Source organism: Neophocaena asiaeorientalis, unplaced genomic scaffold (genome assembly GCF_003031525.2).
Source record: "Neophocaena asiaeorientalis asiaeorientalis breed wild unplaced genomic scaffold, Neophocaena_asiaeorientalis_V1.1 scaffold82, whole genome shotgun sequence".
Classification (NCBI taxonomy): domain Eukaryota; kingdom Metazoa; phylum Chordata; class Mammalia; order Artiodactyla; family Phocoenidae; genus Neophocaena; species Neophocaena asiaeorientalis.
In genome coordinates, this window is record NW_020173068.1 from 8389485 (window position 1) to 8415706 (window position 26222).

The following is a 26222-nucleotide window of genomic DNA, read 5'->3' on the forward strand; positions in this document are numbered from 1 at the left end:
CAACTGCCGAAGCCCGTGCGCCTAGAGCCCATGTTCCGCAACAAGAGAAGGCACCGCAATGAGAAGCCCGTGCACTGCAATGAAGAGTAGCCCCCACTCGCAGCAACTAGGGAAAGCCTGTGCGCATCAAAGAAGTCCAAACGCAGGCAAAAAAAAAAAGCAGAGCAAAGTCTCAACTATGTTGTATGTAACAGAGGTGCCACCTTCTCTAAGCTTGTGAATGCTTTTCTGATTTACACGTTTCCTGATAGGTAAGAAAACAATGTGGTTTTTTTGTTTTTCGTTTTTTTAAATTTATTTTTGGCTGCATTAGGTCTTTGATGCTGCATGTGGGCTTCCTCTAGTTGCAGAGAGCAGAGGCTAATCTTCGTTGTGGTGCACAGGCTTCTCATTGCGGTGGCTTCTCTTGTCAAGGAGCACAGGCTCTAGGTGCACAAGCTTCAGTAGTTGTGGCACACGGGCTCAGTAGTTGTGGCACACAGGCTTAGTTGCTCTGCAGCATGTGGGATCTTCCCAGGCCAGGGCTCGAACCCGTGTCCCCTGCATTGGCAGGCGGATTCTTAACCACTGTGCCACCAGGGAAGACCAATGATGTGGTTTTAAAGAGCAATTATGTATAAGACTAAATAGGAAATGTAGGAAAATTAAATAATCAAACTTACAAAGTTAATTATATCAATAACCAACCCTATTAACTTTTAAATAATATTTAAACACAAATGTTTCATCTAAAAGTCCTGCCAGGCACTTTCATTTTCTTTCCAGGAAGGATTTGAGGTGGCTTCTAAGAATACATAAAATAAGTAAAGTAGAGCAAGGTAAATCAAACCTTCAACTTTCTCATCAATAAAATAAGGATATTATTGGGAATTCCCTGGCAGTCCAATGGTTAGGACTCCACGCTTCCACTGCACGGGGCACGAGTTCAATCCCTGGCTGGGGAACTAAGATCCTGCATGCCACATGGCTCGGCCAAAGGAAAAAGAAATCAAATATTGATTGTCTCAGTCAAACAAGGCTCTTAAAAAAAATAAGGCTATTATTACCATTTTATAAAACTATTTGTTTTCTAAAAGATACGATGTGACCGAGAAGGGACTTAATAACTATAAGTTCCCCACCCCAATACCCTTCTTACCCTAGACTATGCTCAAATCGATTGTGTGAAGCTCCTGGAAAAACATAGTAACCGCCTCCCAACTGCTTAATATATCGCAGGCGCTGAAATTGAGGTGTGTCGATGATTCGGATGAGAAGAGGGTGAAATTCAATGTGACCATGGATAGGATCATTAATCACCTAGAAAATTATAAATTAATGTGAATAACAATACATAACACCATCTAAAATTTTTGTCCAGTCATTCCTATCTACAGTGCAAAGTCAAAGCTATGCATTTTTAAGTAAGAATAATACTAAGGGAAATGACAAGTTATGAATATCTTTACCTTATTTAGGTATCACTACCAGACAAAGCAAGTATATTGGACCTGATGGATTCTAATAATGGATTAATGGATTCTAATAACAGAAGGGTAAAGATTTCAATCTTTCTTTTATGTATATGATTTCATTAGCCTTTAGTAAGTTAGTCTGGTATTCAAGTTAAACATACTCATTTAACACACTCATTCAGATCACATACACTATTTTACCACAGGCACTGTGTCTAATTTTTTTGTAAATGTATCTACCCATAACTATAATCCTTCATAAAAAAAAAAACCTCCTACCATGTAGTAAACAATCATAGGCAAGAAGTACTATAAAATTCTACAGCACTTAATGTCTCTAAGAAGTACTTACTTATACTTAGTAAACATACATTTCATAATTATTCATTACTCTAAGCTTAAGCAGGGGCTTTAAATACGGGTGAAGATCTTTTTTTTTTTTTTTTTGCGGTACGCGGGCCTCTCACTGTTGTGGCCTCTCCCGTTGCGGAGCACAGGCTCCAGACGTGCAGGCTCAGCGGCCATGGCTCATGGGCCCAGCCGCTCTGCGACATGTGGGATCTTCCCGGACCGGGGCACGAACCCGTGTCCCCTGCATTGGCAGACGGACTCTCAACCACTGCGCCACCAGGGAAGCCCTATGGGTGAAGATTTAATGCTCCTCTATGTTTCTTTAAATAAAGATAACATCTTTCTTAATTGTCCATAACTGTCTTTTAAAAAGAATGTTTCAGAATAAAAAAAGAAACATGATAAATGATCTAATCCATGATTTTCAAACTGCTTCAAATGGTTCCATGAAGTTCCTAAAAAATGTATGGAATTCTGGGAGGTGAAGGGCTTTGTCTGCCTCATTTACTGCCATATTCTCAGAACCCATCAAACAGCACAGTTCCTGGCACAGAGTAGGAACTCAGACACATTTTGAATGACTACTGTTGAAACATTATTGCAAAGTAATACATGTTAACAAGCTATTATAGGTACAGTGTACCAAGTATATCTTTAATAATACACCAAGAATGATGTCAAAGTATCTCAGGAATAGAAGGATGATGTAATTCAACCCTGTGAATGTCCTTATCAGAGAAGAAAAAGTTGCACAATTTTTAAATATATGAAAATCATATACTGGTCTATTATTTCTCCCTTATACAAGATCAATGTACACGAAACAAATGAGAATCTATCTTTTAAATTAATTAATTTATTTATTTTTGGCTGTGTTGGGTTTTAGTTGCTACACGTGGGCTTTCTCTAGTTGTGCCAAGTGTGGGCTACTCTTCGTTGCAGTACATGGGCTTCTCATTGCGGTGGCTTCTCTTGCTGTGAAGCATGGGCTCTAGGCACGTGGGCTTCAGTAGTTGTGGCATGCAGGCTCAGTAGTTGTGGCTCGTGGGCTCTGGAGCGCAGGCTCAGTAGTTGTGGTGCACAGGCTTAGTTGCTCCGCAGCATGTGGGATCTTCCCAGACCAGGGCTTGAACCCATGTTCCCTGTATTGGCAGGCAGATTCTTAACCAATGCGCCACCAGGAAAGTCCCAAGAATCTATTTTATTTTGAAAAGTTATGAAAGAAAAGTCCTATAATCTACTTTTAATCCATTTAAAGATCTAAAAGACTTCACTGTCAATTTTTCAATGGTTAATAACTGTTTTTAAAAGACCTCAATGAAAATTATTTTTAACTTAGTATCATAACACACACTCTCCTTTCAGGTCAAAATGCATCATGAACAGTTTCTCATGTTTTTACAAATCTTAATAATTATCACTGTAATGGCTCTATTTCATTGAGGAACCAACATTTTTAAACCACTCCCCTAACATTGGGCTTTGCGAAACTAGAAATTCTATTTAGTCAATTTCATATTCCCTTTGCAACCCTTAGTGTGTATATGTGATATGAAAGTGTTTTGATCACTTTTTAAAATTAATTTTTATTGGGGTATAGTTGATTTACAACGTTGTGTTCGTTTCTGCTGTATAGCAAAGTGAATCAGTTATACATATATCCACTCTTTTTTAGATTCTATTCCCACATAGGTCATTACAGAGTACTGAGTAGAGCTCTGATCATTGTATATAATCTGTTATTTTTGTTCCTGCAGTATTTTTTTGAGGTATAGTTGACTTAAATATTATATTAGTTTCAGGTTACAACATAGTGATTCAAAATTTTTATAGAATATACTCCACTTACAGTTTTATAATATACTGGCTATATTCCCTGTGCCATACAGTATATCCTTGTAGCTTATTTTATACATAGTAGTTTGTACATCTCAATCCCCTACTTCTATTTTGCCCCTCCCTCTTCCTTCTCCTAATTGCTAACCCCTCATTTGTTCTCTATTATTCTTGAGTTTTTTTCTGTTTTGCTATATTCATGTTTCATTTTTTAGATTCCACACATAAGTGATAACATACAGTATTTGTCTTTCTCTGACTTATTTCACTAGGAGTAATACCCTCCAAGTCCATCCATGTTGTTGCAAATAGCAAAATTTCACTCTTTATGGCTGAGTACTATTCCATTGCGTATATATATCTTCTTTATCCATTCATCTGTTGATGGACACTTAGATTGCTTCCATATCTTGGCAATTGTAAATAATGCTGCTATGAATATTGCGATACATGTATCTTTTCAAATTAGCATTTGTGTTTTCTTCAGATATATGCCTAGGAGTGGAACTGCTAGATCATATGGTAGTTCTATTTCCAGTTTTTTGAGGAATCTCCATACTGTTTTACACAGTGGCTATACCAATTTCCATTCCTACCAAGGGTGTACAAGGGTTCCCTTTTCTCCACACCCTTGCCAACATTTGTTATTTGTGGGCTTTTTGATGATAGCCATTATGACAGGTGTGAGATGATATCTCACTGTGGTTTTGATTTGCATTTTTCTGATAATTAGTGACGTTTAGCATCTTTTCATCTGCCTATTGGCCATTATGTATGTCTTCTTTGGAAAAACGTCTATTCAGGTCTTCTGTCCATTTTCCTTCTACTAATTTTGGGTTCTGTTTGTTCTTCTTTATCTAGTTCCTTTAGATGTAAGGTTGGCTTATTTGAGATTTTTCTTTTTCCTGAGGTAGGTTTTTATTGCTATAAAGGTCCCTCTTAGAACTGCTTTTGCTGCATCCCTTAGATTTTGGATTGCTGTGTTTTCATTTTCACTTGTCTCCAAGTTTTTTTGATATTTTCCTTGATTTTTTTCAGTGATCCATTCGTTATTTAGTAGCATGTCTAGCCTCCACAGGTTTGTGTTTTTTGCAGTTTTTTTCTTGTAAGTTGATTTCTAGTCTCATAGCATTGTGGTTGGAAAAGACGCTTGACATGATTTCAATTTTCTTAAGTTTACTGAGACTTGTTTTGTGGCCTAGAACGTGATCTATCCTGGAGAGTGTTTCATGTGCACTTGAAAAGAATGTGTATTCTGGGACCTCCCTGGAGGCCCAGTGGTTAAGACTCTGAGCTTCTACTGCAGGGGGTGCGGGTTCAATCCCTGGCCAGGGAAATAAGATCCCACATGACACACGGCATGGCCAAAAAAAAAAAAATGTGTATTCTGCTGCTTTTGGATGGAATATTCTCTATATATCTGTTACATTCATTTGGTATAATATGTCATTTAACGCCTGTGTTTCCTAATTGATTTTCTGTCTGGATGATCTGTCCATTGGCGTAAGTGGGGTGTTAAAGTTCCTTACTATTATTGTGTCAATTTCTCCCTTTATGTCTGTCAATATTTCCTTTATGTATTTAGGTGCTCCTATGTTGGGTGCATATATATTTACAGTTGTTATATAACTTCTTCTTGGAGTGATCCCTGGTCATTATGTAGTGTCCTTCTTTGTCTCTTGTAACAGTCTTTGTTTTAAAGTTTATTTTGTCTAAGTTTTTGTTACCCCGGCTTTCTTTTGCTTTTGCTTTTTTAATATTTATTTGGCTGCACTGGGTCTTAGTTGCAGCACACGGGATCTTCGTCATGGCACGCAGGATCTTTAGTTGCGGCATGCAGGATCTTTTAGTTGTTACATGCACACCCCGGCTTTCTTTCGATTTCTATCTGCATGGAATATCTTTTTCCATTCTCTCACTTTATCTGTTTCTTTAGGTCTAAAGTGAGTCTCTTGTAGGCAGTCTATATAAGGGTCTTGTTTTTGTACCCATTCATCCACTCCATGTCTTTTGATTGGAGCATTTGGCCCATTTACATTTAAAGTAATTATTGATAGGTATGTACTTATTGCCATTTTGTTAACTGTTTGGGGGTTGTTTTTGTAGTTCTTTTTTGTTCCTTTCTTCTTCCTTTGTTCTCCTCCCTTGTGATTTGATAACTATCTTTAGCGTTATGTTTGCATTCCTTTCTCTTTTTTGTGTATGTATCTGTTATAGGTTTTTAGTTTGTGCTTACCAGGTTTATATATAGCAATCTATATATATAAATGATTATTTTAAGTTGCTGATCTCTTAATTTCAAATGCCTTTTAACAACCTTACATTTTTACTCCCCTCCTGCTATGAGTCCTGTTTTTAGTGTCATATTTTACATCTTTTTGTTTTGTGTATCCCTTAACTACTTACTGCAGATATAGATGATTTTACTTTTGCCTTTTAACCTTCCTCCTAGTTTTGTAGGTGGTTGATTGAATACCTTCACTGTATATTTGCCTTTACTAATGAGCCTTTTACTTTCATAATTTTCATGTTTCTAGTTGTGGCCTTTTCTTTTTTGCTTAGAGAAGTGCCTTTAGCATTTCTTGTAAAGCTGGCTGTGGTGATGAACTTATTTAGGTTTTGCTTATCTATAAAACTTGATTTCTCTATCAAATCTTACTGAGAACCTTGCCAGGTAGGTTCTTGGTTCTTGATATTCTACCACTCTCTTCTGGCCTGCAGAGTTTCTGCTAATAAGTCAACTAATAGTCGACGGGAGTTCCTGCATACATAACTTGTTGCTTGTGCCTTGCTGCTTTTAATATTCTCTCTTAGTCTACTGTTGATTCCTTCTAGTGTATTTTTCATTTCAGTTATGGTATTCCTCATCCCTGCTTGGTTCTTCTCCATATTTTCTAACTCTTTGTTAAAAATTTCTAACATCTCGCTCTGTGAATCCATTCTTCTCCTGAGTTCTTTGATCTTATTTACTATCATTACCTTGAACTCTTTATCAGCTAGATTGTCTATCTCCACTTCACTTATAGTTCTTTTGAGGTTTTATTTTGTTCAGATAAAATAAACATATTTTATTTAGTTTGGAACATATTCCTCTATTGTCTTGTTTAGTTTGGAACATATTCCTCTATTGTCTCATTTTGCCTAAATTGCTGTTTTTATTTCTATGTATCTGATATGTTGGTTATGTTTCCTGACCTTGAAGAAGTGGACTTTTGTGGGAGACGTCCTATGTGTCCCAGCAGCACACTCCCCTCTGGTCACTAGGGTTATATGTTCTAGGGATGCCCCCAGTGTGAGCTGCATGGGTCCTTCTGTTGTGGTGGGCTGACTACTGTGGGTGGTCTGATAGGCATGGCTGGTACCCCAATTTGCTTGGTTGCCAGGCCCTACCTTGTGTGGAGGCTGCTAGCCACTGGTTGGCAGGGCCGGGTCACAAGGTGGCTGGCTGCAGAACCCCAGGGGATCCTGGGGCTAATGCTGGCTCACTGGTGGGCAGAGCCAGGTTCTGAGATGAGTGGTTGTGAGGCTGAGGTTCCTGAATCTGGTGTTGGCCTGCTGGTGGGTGGGGCCAGTTCTTAACACTGCTGGTTGTGAGTTCCAGGGTGTCCCAAAGCTGGTGCTAGCCTGCTGGTGAGTGGGGATGAATTCCAGGGTGGCTGGCTGAGGAGTCCAAAGTACCTCAGAGCTGGTGTTGGCTTGCTGATGGGTGGGTCCAGGGGCTGGGGCGTCACAGGGCTGTTGTCAGCCTGCTGGTGGGCAGGCGCAGGGCCCAGGGTGGGTCCTAGGCTACTGCCAGCTCACTGGTGGGTGGAGCTGGTCCCGAGGTCTCTGGATGCAGGGCCTGGGGGTCCCGAAGCTGACAGTCTGCTGATGGGTGGGCCTGGATCCCAGGGCTGCTGACGGAGGCACCCAAGGTGCCCCAGAGCTGGAGCTGGCCTACTGGTGGGCAGGGTTCGGAGGTAGGGCCCCAGGACTGCTGCTGGACTGCTGATGTGTTGGCTGGGTCCTGACAGGGCAGGCTGTGGGGCTGCAGTGGTCCTGGGGCCCGTGTCTGCCCTCTGGTGGGCAGGATCGGGGTCTAGGAGCTCCTGGGACTGGTGCCCACCCACTGGTGGGTAAAACTGGGTCCTGGGGCTAGTGCTGGCCCAATGGCGGGGGCACAGCTGGATTCTGGGGTCTCTGGCTGCAGGACCCAGGGGTCCCAGAGCTGGTGTCAGACCACTGGGGGGGTGGGGCTGGTTCCTGACACAGCTGGCTGTAGGATCAGGGCTGTCCTGAAGCTTGTGTCAGCCCACTGGTGAGCAGGGCCAGATCCTTGGGTGCCTGGCTAAGGTGCCCAGGGTGTCTCAGAGCTGGTGTCTCCCAGTGTTATTTAATATAATCTACTCCTTCTATAGTCACATGGTCCACTTATCACTTTTAAAGGTATATGATATTCTGTTGTGTTACTAGCCAAGCAGGATGAAACAATTCTATTGCCTTCTGTATATGCCAAGCACTGAGGATGAGGGATGAATAATTACCATTCCCGCCCCCAGGAAAAATAATAGAATCTATTTGTAGAGTAGTGGGGAAAGAGAATGGGGAAAAAGAAACAGAAGAAGGAGTGGTCAGTTCTACCCTGAAGAAAGGGGAACAGGAACCCTCAGAAAAAGATTCAGAGGTGGTGATTCTATAATTTCACACATATTAGGTAGACATTTCACTGTTTTAAAATTCTGTTTTAAAAAGACCAGGGACTTTCCTGGTCGTCCAGTGGTTAGGACTCTGCGCTTCCACTGTGGGGAGGGCACGGGTTAGATCCCTGATCAGGGAACTAGGATCCCCAAAGCCACACAGCATGGCCAAAAAAAAAAAAAAATCACCAATACATTTGACAAATTAGTGCCTACTATGTCAAACACTGCACTTCATCCTCACTATTATGCAATTCCTGGTTTCAGAGGCCAATTGAACTAAATTTAGCATGAAGAAAACTAAGCCAAGAATAAGAGGTTATAGTCTTGGGTTAGGCAATGGTTTCTTAGATATGACACCAAATGCATAAGAGACAAAAGCAAAAATAGATACACTGGACTACATCAAAATTAAAAATTTTTGTGCTCCAAAGAACACCATCAAGAAACTAAAAAGAGGGGACTTCCCTGGTGGGATGGTGGTTGAGAATCCGCCTGCCAATGCAGGGGACACGGGTTTGATCCCTGGTCTGGGAGGATCCCACATTCTGTGGAGCAACTAAGCCCGTGCGCCACAACTACTGAGCCTGTGCTCTAGAGCCTGTGCTCTGCAATGAAAAGCCCATGCACTACAATGAGGAGAGGCCCCTGCTCACCGAAACTAGAGAAAGCCTGCACACAGCAACGAAGACCCAATGCAGCCAAAAATAAATAAATAAATACATTTACAAAGAAGCAATACTGATTAAAAAAACAAAACTAAACTAAACTAAAAATATAGGGAATTCCCTGGTGGTCCAGTGGTTAGGACTCTGTGCTTCCACTGCTGGGAGCCCAGGTTCAATCCCTGGTCAGGGAACTAAGAGCCTGCAAGCCTCATGATGTGGTCTAAATAAATAAATAAATAGACAGTAAAAAGATAATCCAGAGGATGGGAGAAAATATTTGCATATTATATATTTAATAAGGGAATTGTATCCTGAATATATAAAGAACTGTTACAATTTAAATTAGATTGTGGTGATGACTGAACAACCTTGTGAACTTTCTAAAAAACACTGACTTGTATATTTAAAATGAGTGAATAAAAGAATATATCTGTGTGTAACTGAGTCACTTTGCTGTACAGCAGAGATTGGCACAACATTGTAAATCAACTACACTTCAATAAAAAATAAAATAAAATAAAATAAAATGAATGAATTGCAAGGTATGTGAATTATATCTCACTAAAGCTGTTTTTATTTAAAAAAAAAAGGGTTAAAAAAGGTAACTAACACACCATTGTAAAGCAATTATACTCCAATAAAGATGTTAAAAAAAAAAGGTAGATGCCAAATTAGGGTAGGAATTAATTCTTTGTTCAACTGTACTGCTGATGAAGCTAAGGTCAAAAAAGGTATCAATTTTTGAGTGACTCACCGACTCAAGTACTTAGTAGCTTTAAGATCTATTTTCAGTGACTATAGTTTACATATGAGGTTAAACAATTTTGTTTTTAATGAAAAATAGACAAAATAAATAAAAGGGGGCAAATGAAACTACTGACTGCCTTGAAAATTACTTCAAAAAGATTTTTTGTTGCAAACTGTGAAAATGTGACCTCAGAGATTATCTGAGATGATCTCAACTAATGAAGAAAACTCATCTTATCTCTGCCCTGCCTGATGAGAACACCCATGCTGCTGCTATTGAGAAAGGACAAAAAAGAATGCAGGACAGCAACTGTCTCCCAACTGCAGAACAAAATATTTAGATATCATCTTTGGTAAGTGATTCTTCTATTTACTTCTTCATAAAAATGAAGTATTTTAATATTAGGTAACATTTTCAAAAAGGGCTGCGATTTGATCATTCCTCAAATAACAGATTTGCTCTAAGAACAACTACTTTGTCTGTAAAAGAAGATTCTTGTAGAATTGAACCAAACACACTTATTAAATATCTTCAAACATGATTTTCAATGAAAAATAAGCAGACTAACTTGTAACAGTAAAATTGAAATTCATGTGCTCATAGGATCTGAGATAACTCAATACATAAAACACCTCTGATGAAAAGTGCAAAAGATGAGTGTGTAAAAGGGGAATGAGACCCCGTCCCCTCTTCCAGGTCTGAAACTAAGTTTTCTTACCCTATAGATGTCAAAAGCATAAACAATGTGGTACATTTCCTGTCACCAACCAACCAAGAAACATTTCTTTAATTACGGTATTAGAACCATCCTGAAGAGCTTGTGAAAAATGCACATTCCTGGGTCTCTACTGTAAGTTCCCAGAATCAGAATTTCTGAGATGGGAGCGAGGCAGTTGACTGCTTGTTAAAATGATTCTTGGGACACTGAGTGTGAAAAACAGTGCTTTTGAAATGTCTGGAAGGGGATGGGGGATAAGAAATAAACAGTTATTGATAGATCAAATTTTAGGCATATATCTGTTCTTTGGTCTACTGTTTGACAAAAAATTTCACCAAAACTGATCAGTAATTTTAATTTAAAAGTTATTCTATGACTAAGGGGTAACTAGGGCTATATGTGTTGATATGGATAGTTCTCAAAAATATAACATTATATGAAAGCTTAGAAGGTTACTTCTAATAAAATGAAATTCCATTTATAAATGTTTAAAAAATATGTAAAACAATACTATACCCTGTTTATGGCTATACGTACATATGTAGTAAAAATCTACAACAACATTCAAGAAAATGATTAAACACTTGGGGAAAAAAGGATGGAAACAGAATTCAAGAGGGGTACAAACGAGGCCTTCTACTGTTTCTAATATTTTGTTCTAAAAATAATAGATCGGAAGCAAATTAGGCAAAATGTTAAGATTTGACAAGCTGGGCTATCTATGCTTTTCTGTGTGCTTAAAATATTTTAGTTTTTCTCGTGGTTATTTTAGAAAATGCAGAAAGTTTAGGAAAGTAAAAACCCATTACTCACAATCCCGTTACTGAAAAGAGATTTCTTTCCATTCTTTTAAAAATGAATTCTACATAATTGAGTTATATCACTTTATATTAAAAAAATAATAAACTCAGATTCCTCTTACCTTCATTGTATAAACATGAGTTTGATCCAGTTGTTGGATATTATTAAGCAGCTTTATTCTCTTCCCATAGGAACTAAAATTAGGATAAGCAAATCTATCATTATTTGCTAAATAATAATCCCTGGAGTATATAATAGTATATAATCAACTGTAGGTTGTTAGAATAGAAGTCAGATTAAAAGGAACAGTTAATAATTCAAACATAGTCCTATTAGAAACCCTCTCCCTTCCTTTGCTTCTAAGACATGAGACTCTTCTGCCCTCAATCCTCTTCTCTCTTGGTAAATTCAGACTTCAACACCTCTCATACCTATATCACTGAATGCTCAATTTACACTTCAAACTTATTTTAACCTAATTGAGGCCAACATCTACCCTCATGATCCTAAATTTGCATGGCTCACGTAAGCGAAATCTCAAGATAGGTAAGTCCCTTTGAAGTAGAGCACAGTGATAATGAAAAAGGTTTTTGGAATCAGGCAGAACTGACTCACATCTGCACGTGGAATCTATATGATCTTGGAAAAGTTACTTAACGTTTTTTGGTACACTGACGTTCTCATCTATAGCACAGAGATAATACTATCTCCCTCACAGGGCTGGAGAGGGATTAAACAGTGTGTCCGGCACTGAGGATACAAAAGACTCAGTTCCTGCCCTCTATAGGAGAACTATAGGAGAATTTTAACTATGATTACAGATGTTATAGAAATTATTATTGATGTTAAATTCAATATTTATCCCATCAGCAGTGTTTTAAGTACAAGAATCTAGGAGTTTATTAGTATAACCAAGCGGTGAGTATGTGAACAAAGTTATCTAACTAAACTGGGCAAAGATGTTACATATAGGAAGACTACATTTGTTTGACAAACTGAGATGGCACTGAGGATACAAAAGACTCAGTTCCTGCCCTCAAGAACTATAGGAGAATTTTAACTATGATTACAGATGTTATAGAAATTATTATTGATGTTAAATTCAATATTTATCCCATCAGCAGTGTTTTAAGTACAAGAATCTAGGAGTTTATTAGTATAACCAAGCGGTGAGTATGTGAACAAAGTTATCTAACTAAACTGGGCAAAGATGTTACATATAGGAAGACTACATTTGTTTGACAAACTGAGCCTTTGTCATATCAAAATAACTTTCAAAGTGAAATAATTATTGCTTACATCAACTAAGAAATAGTCACATCAAATGCAAATGTCTAGAATACAATGAAAGGAAACGCAGGACAATATAAGACTTCTTGGCAGGGGTGGCTGTCAGTCACGTGATCAGTCCATGAAGGGATTTTTAAAACTCTTTATAGTGATGAGTTGCAAGGTTCCAAGTTTGACTCATGAGCATCAGGTATGAATTATGCATGAATCAAGTATATATGGTTTTAGCTTCATTTATACTTATTGTCCTCTATTAGTCATTACTCATAATGCTCCAGTCTTGAGAAAGAATTTAATAGGAATTAAACAACTCAAAATCCTATAATTCACTTTCTTGCTCCATTTACACTTACTAATTGGTCTAGGCATGTTAGCCTGGTACCTGGCTGAAGCAGGAGGCAAGGGGTTAGCCTTTATCAATCCTTTAGCTAATTAGACTGAAATGTGAATCTTTTGCTAAAAGTCCTAGATAGACTTGGAGCCAGAAGTACTACAATTGACCTCTATGTTGTCCCCCGAGACCCACAGTAACTACAGAATCTAAGAATGATTTTTTTGGAATGTACAGAAGCATCATTACAGCTGATAAACCATTAAAGCAGCATACCTTGTGTTTTACTATTCCCCTACCCTCATCAGTTTGAAATAACAAGCATAGGGAAAGGCCAGGCTCCAAGAAGTACTTTAAGGCAGAGCTGTAACTGACACAGGTTAAGTATAGTTGCACAGTGGAGCATAACCAGGAATCACAGCATAAAATAATACCAAACCTAAACCAGCCTCACAGCCCAGTCTTTTCCTCAACTGATACTCAGTATTCATCACTTAATTAGAACTCAAAAAGAAACTACTGTATTCATAAAGAAATCACATGGCGGGGGGGTGGGCAAAATGGGTGAAGGGGCTTCAAGAGGTACAAACTTCCAGTTATAAAATAAATAAATCATGGGAATGTAATGTACTCCATGATGACTGTAGTCAATAATGTTGTAGTGCATGTTTAAAGTTGCCAAGTGATGGTATACAATTTATGTTTTAAGCAGGGCAAGAAAATTTAAGCATAACATGTTCCCTGCTTGTACTGGGCCCTCCCTAATGTGCAATGTGCATTATACATTAACCAGACCTCCTCAAAGTTGGGAATGCCTGCTCAACTGTAAAAAACAATGCTTTTTTCCTTCTTCTGATGCCAACAATGTAACTCCTTAGAAGATTAATTTTTCCTTTCCTAATCCTGTAAGGGATCATGGTGACATACTGCGCCTATGTGCAGATCTGGACTATGTATCTTTGGTGAACTTTACATAAAATGTCAGTGTGTCACTTTGATGTACAATCTGTTTTCTCGAAAATGTATATGACTGTTCCTTTGACTTCTAACAGGCAGGAGAGTCCTCAGAGTTTTCTAAAAGACTGTCTCTTGGGTTATAATCCTCAGGTTGGCTTGAATAAAACTCTCTATTTCTCCTTTAGATCGAATATTGATTAATTTTTTGTTGACCCAAGAGAGTAAATCTTTTTTTTGTTGTTTTTTGTTTTGTTTTGTTTTTTTGCACAGCTTGCAGGATCTTAGTTTCCTGATCAGGGATCAAACCCTCACCCTTGGCAGTGAAAGCACAGACTCCTAACCACTGGACTGCCAGGGAATTCCGAAGAGAGTAAATCTTAAAAATCCTCATCACAAGAAAAAAATTTCTTTGTAATTTTGTATGGTGACAGAGGGTACTAGACTTATTGTGGTAATCACTTCGCAATATATACGAACATTGAATCATTACATTGTACACCTGAAACTAATATAATATTATATGTCAATTATACTTCAATAAAAATATTTAATTTTTTAAAAAAAAATCACTGATTAAAGTATATTTAAAAAGCCACCCTAAACCTGGAGGTGTTTTTGTTTTGGCAAAGGCTATGGCAAAATAAATAATTTAAACAAAGATTTGGGCCAGAATAGTTGGACTACAATAAGATTTTATTTCCATATTTCATCGTTTCTGAAATCTACTGCTTCTTACAACTGATGTGTACATTTAATGTGACAACATTTCTTATTTTTTTAGAAAAATCTTTTACCATCATCAGTTAATCATAAAACTGAGGAAATACAGGAGTACTTGTCTAAACTGGATTCCCCCTAGAAAGCAGAGTGTAGGACAAGAGCATGCATACAGTTAATTTATTTTGGATGTGAATCCTGGGATATGGAGTGGAGGGCTAGAAAAGGTGAAACAGGAAACGAGGGGAAAATAATGCAAGGGTACATTAATAAGTTGGTTGCACTGGACCACTGTGAACAACTTCAACGGATCCCACTGAAATCCTCAAAGGCAGCTCTGTCCAAGAGAACTTTGTCATGATGGAAATATTCTATATCTGCCCTGTTCAGCACGGTAGCCACCAGCCATAAGTGGCTACTGAGCACACGAATTATGGATAGTATAACTGAGAAATTAAAGTGTTCACTTCACTTAATTTTAATTAATTTTAACACATAGGTAGTGGCTGCTGCATAGGAAAACACAGCTCTAAGGGATACTGCAGAATCCACCTCAGAGTTAAGAGGTGGGCACAAAAAGACACGACATACAGTGTTCCTTTTGGAATTTTTACTGTTTTGTTAACTCATGTGTCCCAAGTTCCTGGAAGAATGCCTAACGCATAATGAGCCCTCCATAAATATTTGTTGAATAAATCAACAGCATTTGGGTCCACAAAGTATATGGTTCCCTTTAAAAGCAAAACTCTATTAGAAAAAATTCCATTCAGTTCAAACAATAAGCTACTATTATACATAAGAAATAGGTAGTAAGCGGGACTTTCGGGGGACAGAGGGGGCTGATACATAATTATGAAAGAGGCAAGATTAGGTTCCCAAGGATTCTGACCCAAAGGAGGCGTATTAAAAGTCAGTAAAATGTTCTAAAGTAATCTTTCCCTCAATCTACTTGCATTATCAATTACTAAACAACAGTGCATGAAGTAATTCAGTATAATCTTTTGTTCTGATTCTTTGGTTACTGTTTCCACAAACAACACTTAGCTAAGTGGAATTCCAGAAGAAAAGACCACATTTTACCACTGTTGCCAATTCCCTAATAGAAACAAAGTCTCTACTTTAAGGAAGGTTTAAATATTGATTGGATCTTCAACTGAGATATTTAAAGTGGACTTACACAAATCTAGACCCTAGAATCTCCAGTCATATATAGGGATCTCAACCTACATATATAATTTATGAAGGGCTTAACATGTGCTAACATACATTGTCTCATTATTATTATCCATTTCACAGGTGCAGAAAATGAAGGGTTAAATAAATTGTCCCAAATCATACATCTGAAAAGTGCCAAACTTCTTTGGATAGTGTCTTTAAATCTAATACCAGGGAAGCATTCCAGCCTTAAGTAGCTCTAGAAAGACCTAGAAATATACTCAAGATAGGGTTGTAGCCTTGATTTTTCTTGCCAACATTTTTTTCCTATCAATTCTTCTACATTTTCTGGAGTTTATAATTCAATTATTCTGAACTTGAGAGTAAAAAGTTGGTCACTACAAACTTCATGAAGGCTTATTAGCAAAATTTTTAAAAACAGGAATCATTAGTAATATTTAACATAGGATTTGCACAGCAAAAACAAACAAAAACAACTCTTAGACAGCAGGTGTGGTATTCTGTTTTAAAACCTGTGCAGATTTAAAATGAGGACACTTAATATCCGCAATCTTGGGCTTTGTCTCTTCAGTGTGAATAAAAAGGTCTTAAGTATGCTTGGCTACAATGTGAATTTTATCATTCTTACCTTATTCCAAGGTCTTCAAGAAGAGACTCATCAAGAAAGGGCAGTATTGAACCTGTGATTTTCTTCTCTATGGAAGAAAAGGGAGGGGAAAAAAATGAATGATTTCAATATTCACAGCACATGCTTTTGATTTCTTTCAATTTGGATCCACCAGAATTTACTCAGATCAACATTTTTTTGAGCACCCAGTACTGGCAACGAACTGTGCCAAGTACCACATTTTTGACTGCTACTTGGAAAGTCTTAATTTTATTTATTTTTAATTTCTTTTTTTAAATAAATTTATTTATTTTTGGCTGCATTGGGTCTTCGTTGCTGTGCACGGGCTTCCTCTAGTTGTGGTGAGTGCTGGCTACTCTTCGTTGTGGTGCAAGGGCTTCTCGTTGGGGTGGCTTCTCTTGTTGCGGAGCACGGGCTCTAGGTGCACGGGCTTCAGTAGTTGTGGCACGCGGGCTTCAGTAGTTGTGGCACGCGGGCTTCAGTAGTTGTGGCACGCGGGCTCAGTAGTTGTGGCTTGCAGGCTCTAGAGCACAGGCTCAGTAGTTGTGGCATATGGGCTTAGCGGCTCCGCGGCATGTGGTATCTTCCCGGACCAGGGCTCAAAGCTGTGTCCCCTGCATTGGCAGGAGGATTCTTAACTACTGCGCCCCAGGGAAGCCCGGAAAGTCTTAATTTTAATTTGATAACTATACCAAGAGGATTTTTTTTGATAAACCAGGTAAAATTTTTTAAATTGAGTAAATTATTTGTAAGGAAGTCCAGCTGCAAAACCGGCAGCTTCCTCCTGAAACAGGTGAGGTTTGGGGTGGGGCGGGGAAAGAAATGTCAGTCTATTGTTAGAATAGTCAGGTCAAAACCATAGCCTGAGGGATGCTGCACAAGTTGACTTAGTTCTGAAACCTCCAAAGAAAGCACACAATCTGTTTAGTAAGGCTTATATACATTAAAAAAATATATATGAAAATATATATATATGTATTTATTTATTTATTTTGGCTGCGTTGGATCTTCGTTGCTGCACGTGGGCTTTCTCTAGTTGTGTCGAGCGGGGGCTACTCTTCGTAGTGGTGTGTGGGCTTCTCATTGCGGTGTCTTCCCTTGTTGCAGGGCACGGGCTGTAGGCACACGGGCTCAGTAGTTGTGGCTCGCAGGCTCTAGAGCGCAGGCTCCGTAGCTGTGGTTCACGGGCTTAGTTGCTCCAGGGATGTGGGTCTTCCCGGACCAGGGCTCAAATCCACGTCCCCTGCATTGGCAGGTGGATTCTTAACCACTGTGCCACCAGGGAAGTCCCACATGGTTTATTTTTCTTTATCTTTCTATATAGTTAATTCCAGACCTTCCTGACCTCAGATTCCAGAACACTGGACTATTTTCAAACAAACAAAAGTCTTTCTAAAGGTAACAAGAGAAAATGAGGATGCAATTTTCCAGAAAGAAAAAAACATTTAAATGAAAATGGCATTTTGGGGGGTGTTTTTCAAGCATAAAAAATATTCAATATAAAAAATCCAAACAATATAAAGTATAAAATATCAACTTACTCATATTCTCCTAATAATCATTAATATTTTAGATAACAAAATTCAAGACATTTACCTATGCAATTATGTAATTTTACACAAATGAAATTATGTTGTTTATAATCTATTTTTCCCAACTAATAGGTCATAAAGATCTTTCTTGTCAATTATTAACAATTATTAATGATGTAGTTTCATCATTTTTAATGGTTGTCTTTTATTCCACAATACAGATGTACCATAACACATTTAACCAATTTCTCCTGAACCTTATGCTCCTCACCACTAAAATGATATAACTGAACCTATGTCACAGAGTTATTGTAAAGATTTTATAAGATGAAACATGAAGTGCAGAGAATACTACTTCACACAAAGTAAATGCTCCATAAATTGTTAATCATCAATATTACTTACTATTATTATCAATGGATATTTAGATCATTTCTACTTTTTTGCTATTTATAACTAGTGGTTAGAAGAATAATCTTGAATATATTTCTTTGGACAGTGTACAAATGTTTCTGTAAACTCCTACAAGTGAAATTTTCTGTAAGTAAAAAGGTATTCCCAAACTGTCCAGGGTTAAGCAAATTGATACTTCCATCAACTTTATTGGATTACCAATCTTTAAATATTTTTCTATCTAAATTTTAAAATCAGTGTTTTTAAAATTACTGTTAAGACTGAATGTTTTTTTCTGTTTTTATTGGCTGCTTGTCAATTGTTCTTGTGTTTTGCTCATTTTCCTACTGGGGTGTTTTTTTCCTTGTTCTTAGTTGACTTTATAACTTTGGTTATGTTCTCCATTTTTTTTCTTTTCTCACTGGTTTGTTTATTCCCTTATTGTTGAGGGAAATCCAATGTATTTTGATGAGAACACTTGTTAAGGTAGAAGTGGCATGAATTCTGGAGTCCAAAGACCTAACTCTAAAATCCAGCTCTGCTTTTTTCTAGTTGTGTGGCCTTTGAACCTCAAACACATCATCTACTAAAAAATATACATTACAGTCTCTAAATTCCTGTGAAATTATATTCCAAAATGAGGAAAGGGACCCAGCACCTGTGCTTAGTTTTGTCAAATAAAAACAAATTTGGACTTGCAAGCTGCTGTGTATAAAACAGATAAAAAACAAGGTCCTACTGTATAGCACAGGGAACTACATTCAACATCTTGTAATAATCTATAACAGAAAAGAATCTGAAAAAGACTACATATATATACATACACACACACACACACACACACACACACACATATATCACTTTTCTGTATACCAGAAACTAATACAACAGTGTAAATTAGCTATACTTCAATTAAAAAAATCTGGACTTAGATAGGGACAGACTCTAATTAGGGAGAAAATTATTTCAATAGGGAGAATGTTCTGACCTCAGAAATCTGCAAGTGACTCAAAGTCAAAAAGCTTTTTTTGGTTTGTTTGTTTGTTTTTTAATAGGATAAAGTAGGAGCAAGCAGAGATAAGCAGAATCTTTGGAGGGGAAGTGACCCCAGTCTGACAGGACATTGGCTGTGGTCAGCCAGTTCTTAGGAGAAGCTGATCAGGGAGCAGTAAGAAATTAGCAACTGTGAACACTTGGTCAGTTTTTACCAATTTAAAGCATGTAATGTCTTCTAGTATTAGACTGTGGTTCAAGAGAACAGATCATTCTGAAGACTGATGAATTAATCTACAGGACACCACTGAAATAGGCAGCCAACAATATAGCCAATCACATTTTGAAGACATAAAACTACTTCATCCCCACCTACTGCTACTCAAAAGAAAAATTCCACCCCAGAAGGGGAGGAAAACCAAGGCGGGGTGTGTGGGGGGGGGTGGTACTTCACCCATCAAGCTACCTTTAGGTCTTGAACACTTCTTTAGTTCCTCCCACCCAGCCTAAGCAAACAGGGCTCTACCCCGCAACTGCAAAAGTTTACTGCATTTGCAAATCACACCACTTTTCTATTGAACACTTCAGAGGGTAAAGCAGAGGTCCAAACTTCATCGCCCTTACGGGAAGTTGGGTAGATTTCAAGTGGATGGATGCTTGAACTTAAGCCAGTAAAGTCGCTTAAAACTCACAACCTACAGGCCAAGTTGTGGGCACCTGGGAGTTCAGTGGTCAACCGAACCACCCCAGGGTTCAGATTTAGCGAGGGAAACTTCTGGAGAACAAAACATGATCTTTACTAAGCTCTGCAAGTACAGTCATCACGCATGTATTGAGTCCTACCCGGATGCTACGGTAAGGCGATGCGGATTCAGAGATGAACAGAAAAGTTCTTTCCCGGTTAGACAAACCCCGAGTTGGGAGGGGAGCGGAGGAAACAAACTTTAAAGCACCCAAATGTACTCTCACGTGGCAAGTGTTCAGGGAGCTGCATCAGCAGAGGGGGGGTCTCCCGAGCCTGGTGAGCTTGAATGACAGCAACCCTCCCACCAAGGGTCTTCTAACTAAAAAAGGAACCTGAGTCCCGCCTGTCCGGCGCTATGGTGCCAAGTTCCTGAAGAAGCCCACCAGAGTTAGACCAGCTGCCCCCTCCCCGCCCCAGGTTCACAACCCCCAAAGTCCGCTCCCTTCCTACGGGTCCGCAACGCCAGACGCCCCATTTCTCCTTCCTCCATCTCAGGGTATCACTCCTGGGCGCCGCCCCTCAGGTCCACCCCTGCGGGTGCCTCCCGCGTCAAGTTTCTCTCCCCCGCCTCAGGCAACCTTCTCCGAGGGCTCGCAGCCTCAGGTTTCCGTTCTCCGCCTCAGGTCATCCCTCCTGGGCGCCCCCGCCTCAGGTCCACCCCTTCGGGTGCCTCCCGCGTCCGGTCTCCCTCGGCCGCTCTGGCTCCTCTTTGAGGCCCCCACGCTCACGGCCTCAGGGAGCCCTCTCTCAGGCCCGGCTGTCGCGACCTCGGGTCGCCGGCCCCCGGCCCCTCACCCCTACAGCCCTGCTACCTCGGCAGCGTTCCAGCAGTCCAGAATCGCTGAAGCCACAGTCTCTTAGGAAGGAGCACACCTGCTCCGGGCCCCAGGTCCGGTGGTCGGGGTGAAGGTCGGGGCTCGGTGACCTCTCTGTGTCTGCGGGAGGGGTGTTTGGCGGGGTTCTCGGGCTACCATCGCGCCGGGACCGCTTGGGGGGCTTCTGCGAGTCGGCACTCTGCATGGCTACACCCAGCGCCCCGCGCGGCGCAGTCAAGAACCCCGGCGCCCGACCCGCGCGCAGGCGCACTCGCAGCTCAGTGGCGGCGGCGGCGGCGAGTCAACTTAGTACTGCCAGCCTACTGGCCGGCCGCGCAGGCGCACTGACAGCTCAGACCTTGGGGCCAGGCAGGCCACCCGCTTCAGGCCCCCAACCCCCAGTCCCGGCGCAGGCGCAGTGACCGCCCAATGACCCTTAACCCCACCCAGGCGTTTACGCTAAAGCGAGTGAGTAGAAGCAGAACTGAGAGTGGTGCTGATAAGCGCGGGGGTCGGGAAGGAGTGTGCCCAGGACATCCCGCTACAGTCCGGAGCTCTTCTGGTGAACAGAACTTCACATGAGTACCCCAGGCTTACCCTTGGCCGTGTTGGTAAAAGGACTACTGCTACTACCACTACTAAAGCCAGTACACCTTCCCATCAACACAGCCATAGACCCATCCGGGAGATACAGGGTGAGTGAGGCAGATTATCATCAAGCAGCGTGAACTAGTTAGTGGTCTCGGGTTGAGCAAAATATTTTCAGCAAACACTTAGAGCTTTACTGTGTGCCAGGCGCTCTTCTAAGGACTTACAAATATTAATTAATTTAAGTATCCCAGTAACCTTAAGATGTAAGGAACTGAGGTACAGAGAACTGAGTGTTTTGCCCAGGGTCACCCAGCTAGGGAGTGATGAAGCCTGAATTCAAACCCAAGCAATGCAGCCTGGCTCTAAAGCCCATGCTCCTACTCACTTGCCAACAATTGCTCACTAATGGGAGTTTTGATATAAAATTATTTTATATTAGTTAATCCAAATTTTCCAGTTGCTCCCTTATCCCATAGACCTGGGGGGGAAAGTATGGAGAGGTGACCTTGGCCTCCTCTGCACAGAAGGGCCAGGCCCAGAAAAACAAACCTTTAAACCACAGAATATTTTGAGAAAAAACAGACAGTTTTCAAGACTTGTGAAACCAAAACAAGGGGAGAGGGGTCAAAGAGACAACAAAGAGCATTAAATGTGAAAGACATATTTAAACTTGGAAATGGCTATTTGAAAATTTGTGTTTATAAGACTTGTGGGAAAATCTGCCCTGACAGCAAGGTTTCTTGGGCAGTAGAAGGTGATATAAGCAGGGTTTTAAGTTTAATCAGTTGGGTTTGTTCAAAGCAATTGCTTTTGAGAATTTAATTTTTTTTGTTTTTGCTTGTTAAAGAGTATAATTCAATGCCATATTTATTATGTTTCCCCTAATCTCCTACTTTGTAGGGGCCCTAGATCTTGCACAACAAGGTGGTTTCTTGAGCAAGGTCACATGGCTAAGTGACAGAATCAACATTCAAAGCTGACTCCAAAACTTGGGTGGTTCCTAGTTTGCCACTTCACTTCCACTTGGTCCTGGTGATCCTATTCCATCTAGTCATTCCACAACGTGGAAACAAATGCCTACTAGACACAGGCCCTCTGCTCTGGTTGTATTGAGAGAAGTGACTATTCAAGCTCTCCTCTGATGTCAGTCTCACCATAGTTAGGACTAGAAAAAACTCTAAGTTCAATTAATTTAAGGCCCATTGCTTAATGACCTTGAATACCCCCAGGAGTTCTTCCTCGCCCTTCCTTGCTTCCACCCACCCAGCTGAGTTGGGCAATTTTACTTCTGGCAGTATTAACCTTGTGGTTTTACATGTGTGCACAACTTCCTCTTGAACCAGTGCCGCTAGTTCTCAGTGCCACCTACCACCACTCCCTGGTTCTTTCTTTGAATCTGACCTCCTCAAGACATTCTTTTTTCCATCTGTCAAAATCCCAAAGCAAGCCAAAATTCTTTTTTTAAAAAGTGTTGGTTTTTCTTGTCTGATAAAAATAATGCTCAAGAAAGAAAACTTGTAAAACAAAATGTGTATACACACACAGACAGATCCAAAGATCACCTCCTGGTGTGTGCCCCATGAGTCTTTTTCTTTTTTTTTTTTTCTTCGTAAGTCTTTTTCTGTTCGTAGATGTAGAAACTTATCTCCAGATCTGTCAAGGAATTCTTTGAAAAAAAAAAAAAAAAGAGACCTGGCAAAATGATAATAGCTCCCATATTTGAGTACCTACTATTGGTCTTGGGTGGCCACAGCCTGCAGTGGCTTGATGCAGGGTTTCGATTCCTGGCCAGAGATTGAGGTTGGGCAGTGGCAGTGAGAACGCTGAATCCTAGCCACTAGACCAGTGGCCAGGGACAAGGACCTGGCCCTTCGGCTTTGCAGAAATAAATTCCCACCATACATGGAAAGTAGTGAAACAAAGTATTTAGTAGGAGGAAAAAGAGTACGTGTGGATGGACACACGGGCGGGCTCAGAGAGAGAGTCGCACCCCCGTGGTAGTTTGAATCACTTTTATGGGGCATTTCTTCCGGGTTTCCTTTGGCCAATCATCTTGCTTTTCCTGGTTCTGTGCCTGTATCTGATATATCTCAGGGTTTTCCCATGTGTGCACACGCATCTCTTAGCCAAGATGGATTCTAGCAAAGAGGGCTATGGGTAGGTTGACATCACTTATTATGAGGTGACGCCCCCCTCCCTTTTGACCTCCGAGGAACCTTTCTGCGAATGTATAGTTGGGAAGGTCTCCTTGACCTCGAGAATAAGAAATACGTGATCTCTATCTTTTATCTGGGCAGGGCTCAGCTCTTCTCTCGCTTCTATTTGGGAGTTTCTGTCCACAGGGGACGAGCTCCAGCTGTTCAACCTGGGGCCCATCTATCTCCTGCTTCACTATGAGTCAGATTTGTGCTTTACTTTATATCTATAATTTCTAATCCTCATAACAATGTCATTAGGTGGTATTATACTAGCTGGGCTTATTTAGTTATAAATTCATTCATTCATTCAACAAATATTAATGTTTACTGGGTACTTACTAATTTGCCTGGCACCTGAGACATATGGATGGGCAAAAGAAACAAAACTCCCTGCCCTAGTGAAACATACTGTAGTGGGAGGAGACTGGCAGTGAATAACAATATAATTAACAGTAATAAACTTAGAAGATAGTACTTTGGAAAAAAATTTATTTTAAAGAGGAGTAGAGGAGGATAGAGTCACAGTTTTGAATAGGGTGGTCATAATATGGCCATAAAAGGTGGTCATAGGCCTTTTGAGAAAGTGACATTTAAGCTGACTGGAAGGAGATGAAGGAGTCAGCCATGCAGGCGTCTGGAGGAAAAGCATTCCAGAGAAAAACCATTCCAGCCATGCAGGTGCCTGGAGGAATAGCAAGTGCAAAGGCTTTTGAAGCAGGAGCATGCCTGGTGTTGAGAAATAGCAGAGAGGCCAGTTTGGATGGGCAAAATGAGTAAAGGGGAAGAGTTAAGAGATAAAGTCAAGGAGGGTGCAAACCGTGTGGGAACATGAGGGCTACCCACTGCAAGCAGCTTTGAGGTCCCATCTTTACGGCTTCACATCTAGAGATGAAAGAAAGCCTCTGCTCCTCCAGTTCCAACATAAGTGAATGACTTCAACAAGTCTGATTGCATTAATTCCTGGACCAATTGCTGTGTTATAAAATGATTGACCCAGACAGGTCACATGTTACCCATTGGGTTAGAGGGTAAGGTCTAGTATCAGGAAGAAGAGAATTGGTTTTGGATAAACACCCCAGGTGTTATTTAAGAGATTTGGAAATGAAGCCCAGGGAGGTGAAATGATTTGCCAAAGGTCACACACATGTGTTAAGTGCTTTGGGATTTTAACCTAGGTCAGCCTTGAAAACCATTGTTCTTTTCTGTAACTAGAGCTGGGTACAAGTTCTATTGCTTTTAGGCAGTCACACAGAGAGGCCATCCCATCCTATAGAATTTTGCTTGTGGTGACTTCCTGGGCGTGCCTCAATGTTTGGGGTGGGGTGACCATGTATTTGGGGGTTGGGATGCTCAGACATATGAGGGAGTGGCCAGACTTCAGTGGGGTACTTCTGAGTAAACATAGTTGATGAATCCTTTTAAACTCATTGCTAAGAGCCAATCTCAACACATATTTCAACTCATATTTTAGGAGCATTGGCTCCTAAATTCAAATGGTAGTTGCATCAGCCAGGCTGATTCCAACATAGATTTGCTTGGGAGCCCCTAAGATATGACAAACGGTGAATTTGCCATTGCTATGGTTAGCACTCCTGAAATCATTGGGAGGAAAGCTTCTGATAGAAGCCAAAACTGTGGAACAGACTTTGGGTTTTGATGAGACCATTCAGCCATTTGATCAACCAACCCAAAAGTGCACCCTATCTCTGCACTTTGTGAAAGGAAAATCAAAGTGCAGTCAGTATCACTAGGAGAGCTCTCTAAAAAGGAGCTGAGAGGCCACTGAGGAAGTGGGATTTTTGCATGTCTCAGCCTGGATGAAATCTGAACTTTGGCCACTTATTGTCTTAAAACAGTGATCCAGAACATCTGCACAATGTTCTAGAAACTCAAGATACTTATGAGACCCTTACCCTAAATAACCCGTCACAGTCTATGATACTTACCAGACTATTACCCTAAGTAATTCATGAAAGCTGTCCCTTAAGGATGAATATTTCCTTTTTGCTTGAGAGCCAAACATAATTCTTACAACTTTAAAAACCTTGTAGCTTTTGCCCTGATTCTGTCTGTTCCTTGGAACACTCTTTTGGTTTTACCTGAATCTTAGGCATTGCAATTTTTACCAAATTGCAATGCCTAAGACCCCAAATAACACTCTTTGTGCTGTGCAGCCTTGAAACTGATTATTGTTGGACATTACATGGTGTCAGAAGTGGGAGCCAAAGTGACTCGCTTCTACCCGTGGAGCTGCTGCAGGCACAAGTAAGGCACCTACAGGAGCCCTTTGTACTCAGTCATCTCCTCAGTGGTCTTGGGTCTTAGGGGTAAGTCTTCTTGGTTCCGAACCTCCCAATATGGTTAAGGTTCTGAGCCTTTATTTGGGTGTCCTCTGTTGCTGGCTTTATCTGGGAAGGGAATTGTTCATCTTGGTGAGTACTCAGTTATGGGGAGTTGGGTTTCTACAGGCACTGCCACCATCCAGAACTCCAGATCAATTTATGTCTAAAACTTATGGGCCTTCCTCTTCTAAATTTCTTTCGCATTGGACTAAAATCACCCACAACAACTTGAAACTCTGTTGGTCCACTTGTGGCTCATTCA

The 26222-nt window shown here is 40.3% G+C and overlaps 1 protein-coding gene across 7 annotated transcripts in view; it reads right to left on the reverse strand.

The window, feature by feature from the left end:
* The window catches only part of SAMHD1 (SAM and HD domain containing deoxynucleoside triphosphate triphosphohydrolase 1), a 65621-nt gene extending 44456 nt beyond the window's left edge, over nt 1-21165 (reverse strand). For 3 of the 7 annotated variants that reach the window (XR_003003011.1, XM_024743139.1, XM_024743141.1), the window contains exons 1-4: nt 20827-21165; nt 16352-16418; nt 11374-11446; nt 1139-1299 (exon numbers count right to left, since the gene is read on the reverse strand). Coding sequence is in view for 6 of the 7 variants with exons in the window: in XM_024743139.1 (XP_024598907.1) it covers nt 1139-1299; nt 11374-11446; nt 16352-16418; nt 20827-21034 (509 nt within the window). In the remaining variant the exon portion in view is untranslated. The remainder of the gene's footprint in view (nt 1-1138; nt 1300-11373; nt 11447-16351; nt 16419-20826) is intronic. The other 4 variants (XM_024743144.1, XM_024743143.1, XM_024743142.1 and 1 more) reach the window with 2 other exon arrangements.
* Nucleotides 21166-26222: the final 5057 nt, after the last annotated feature.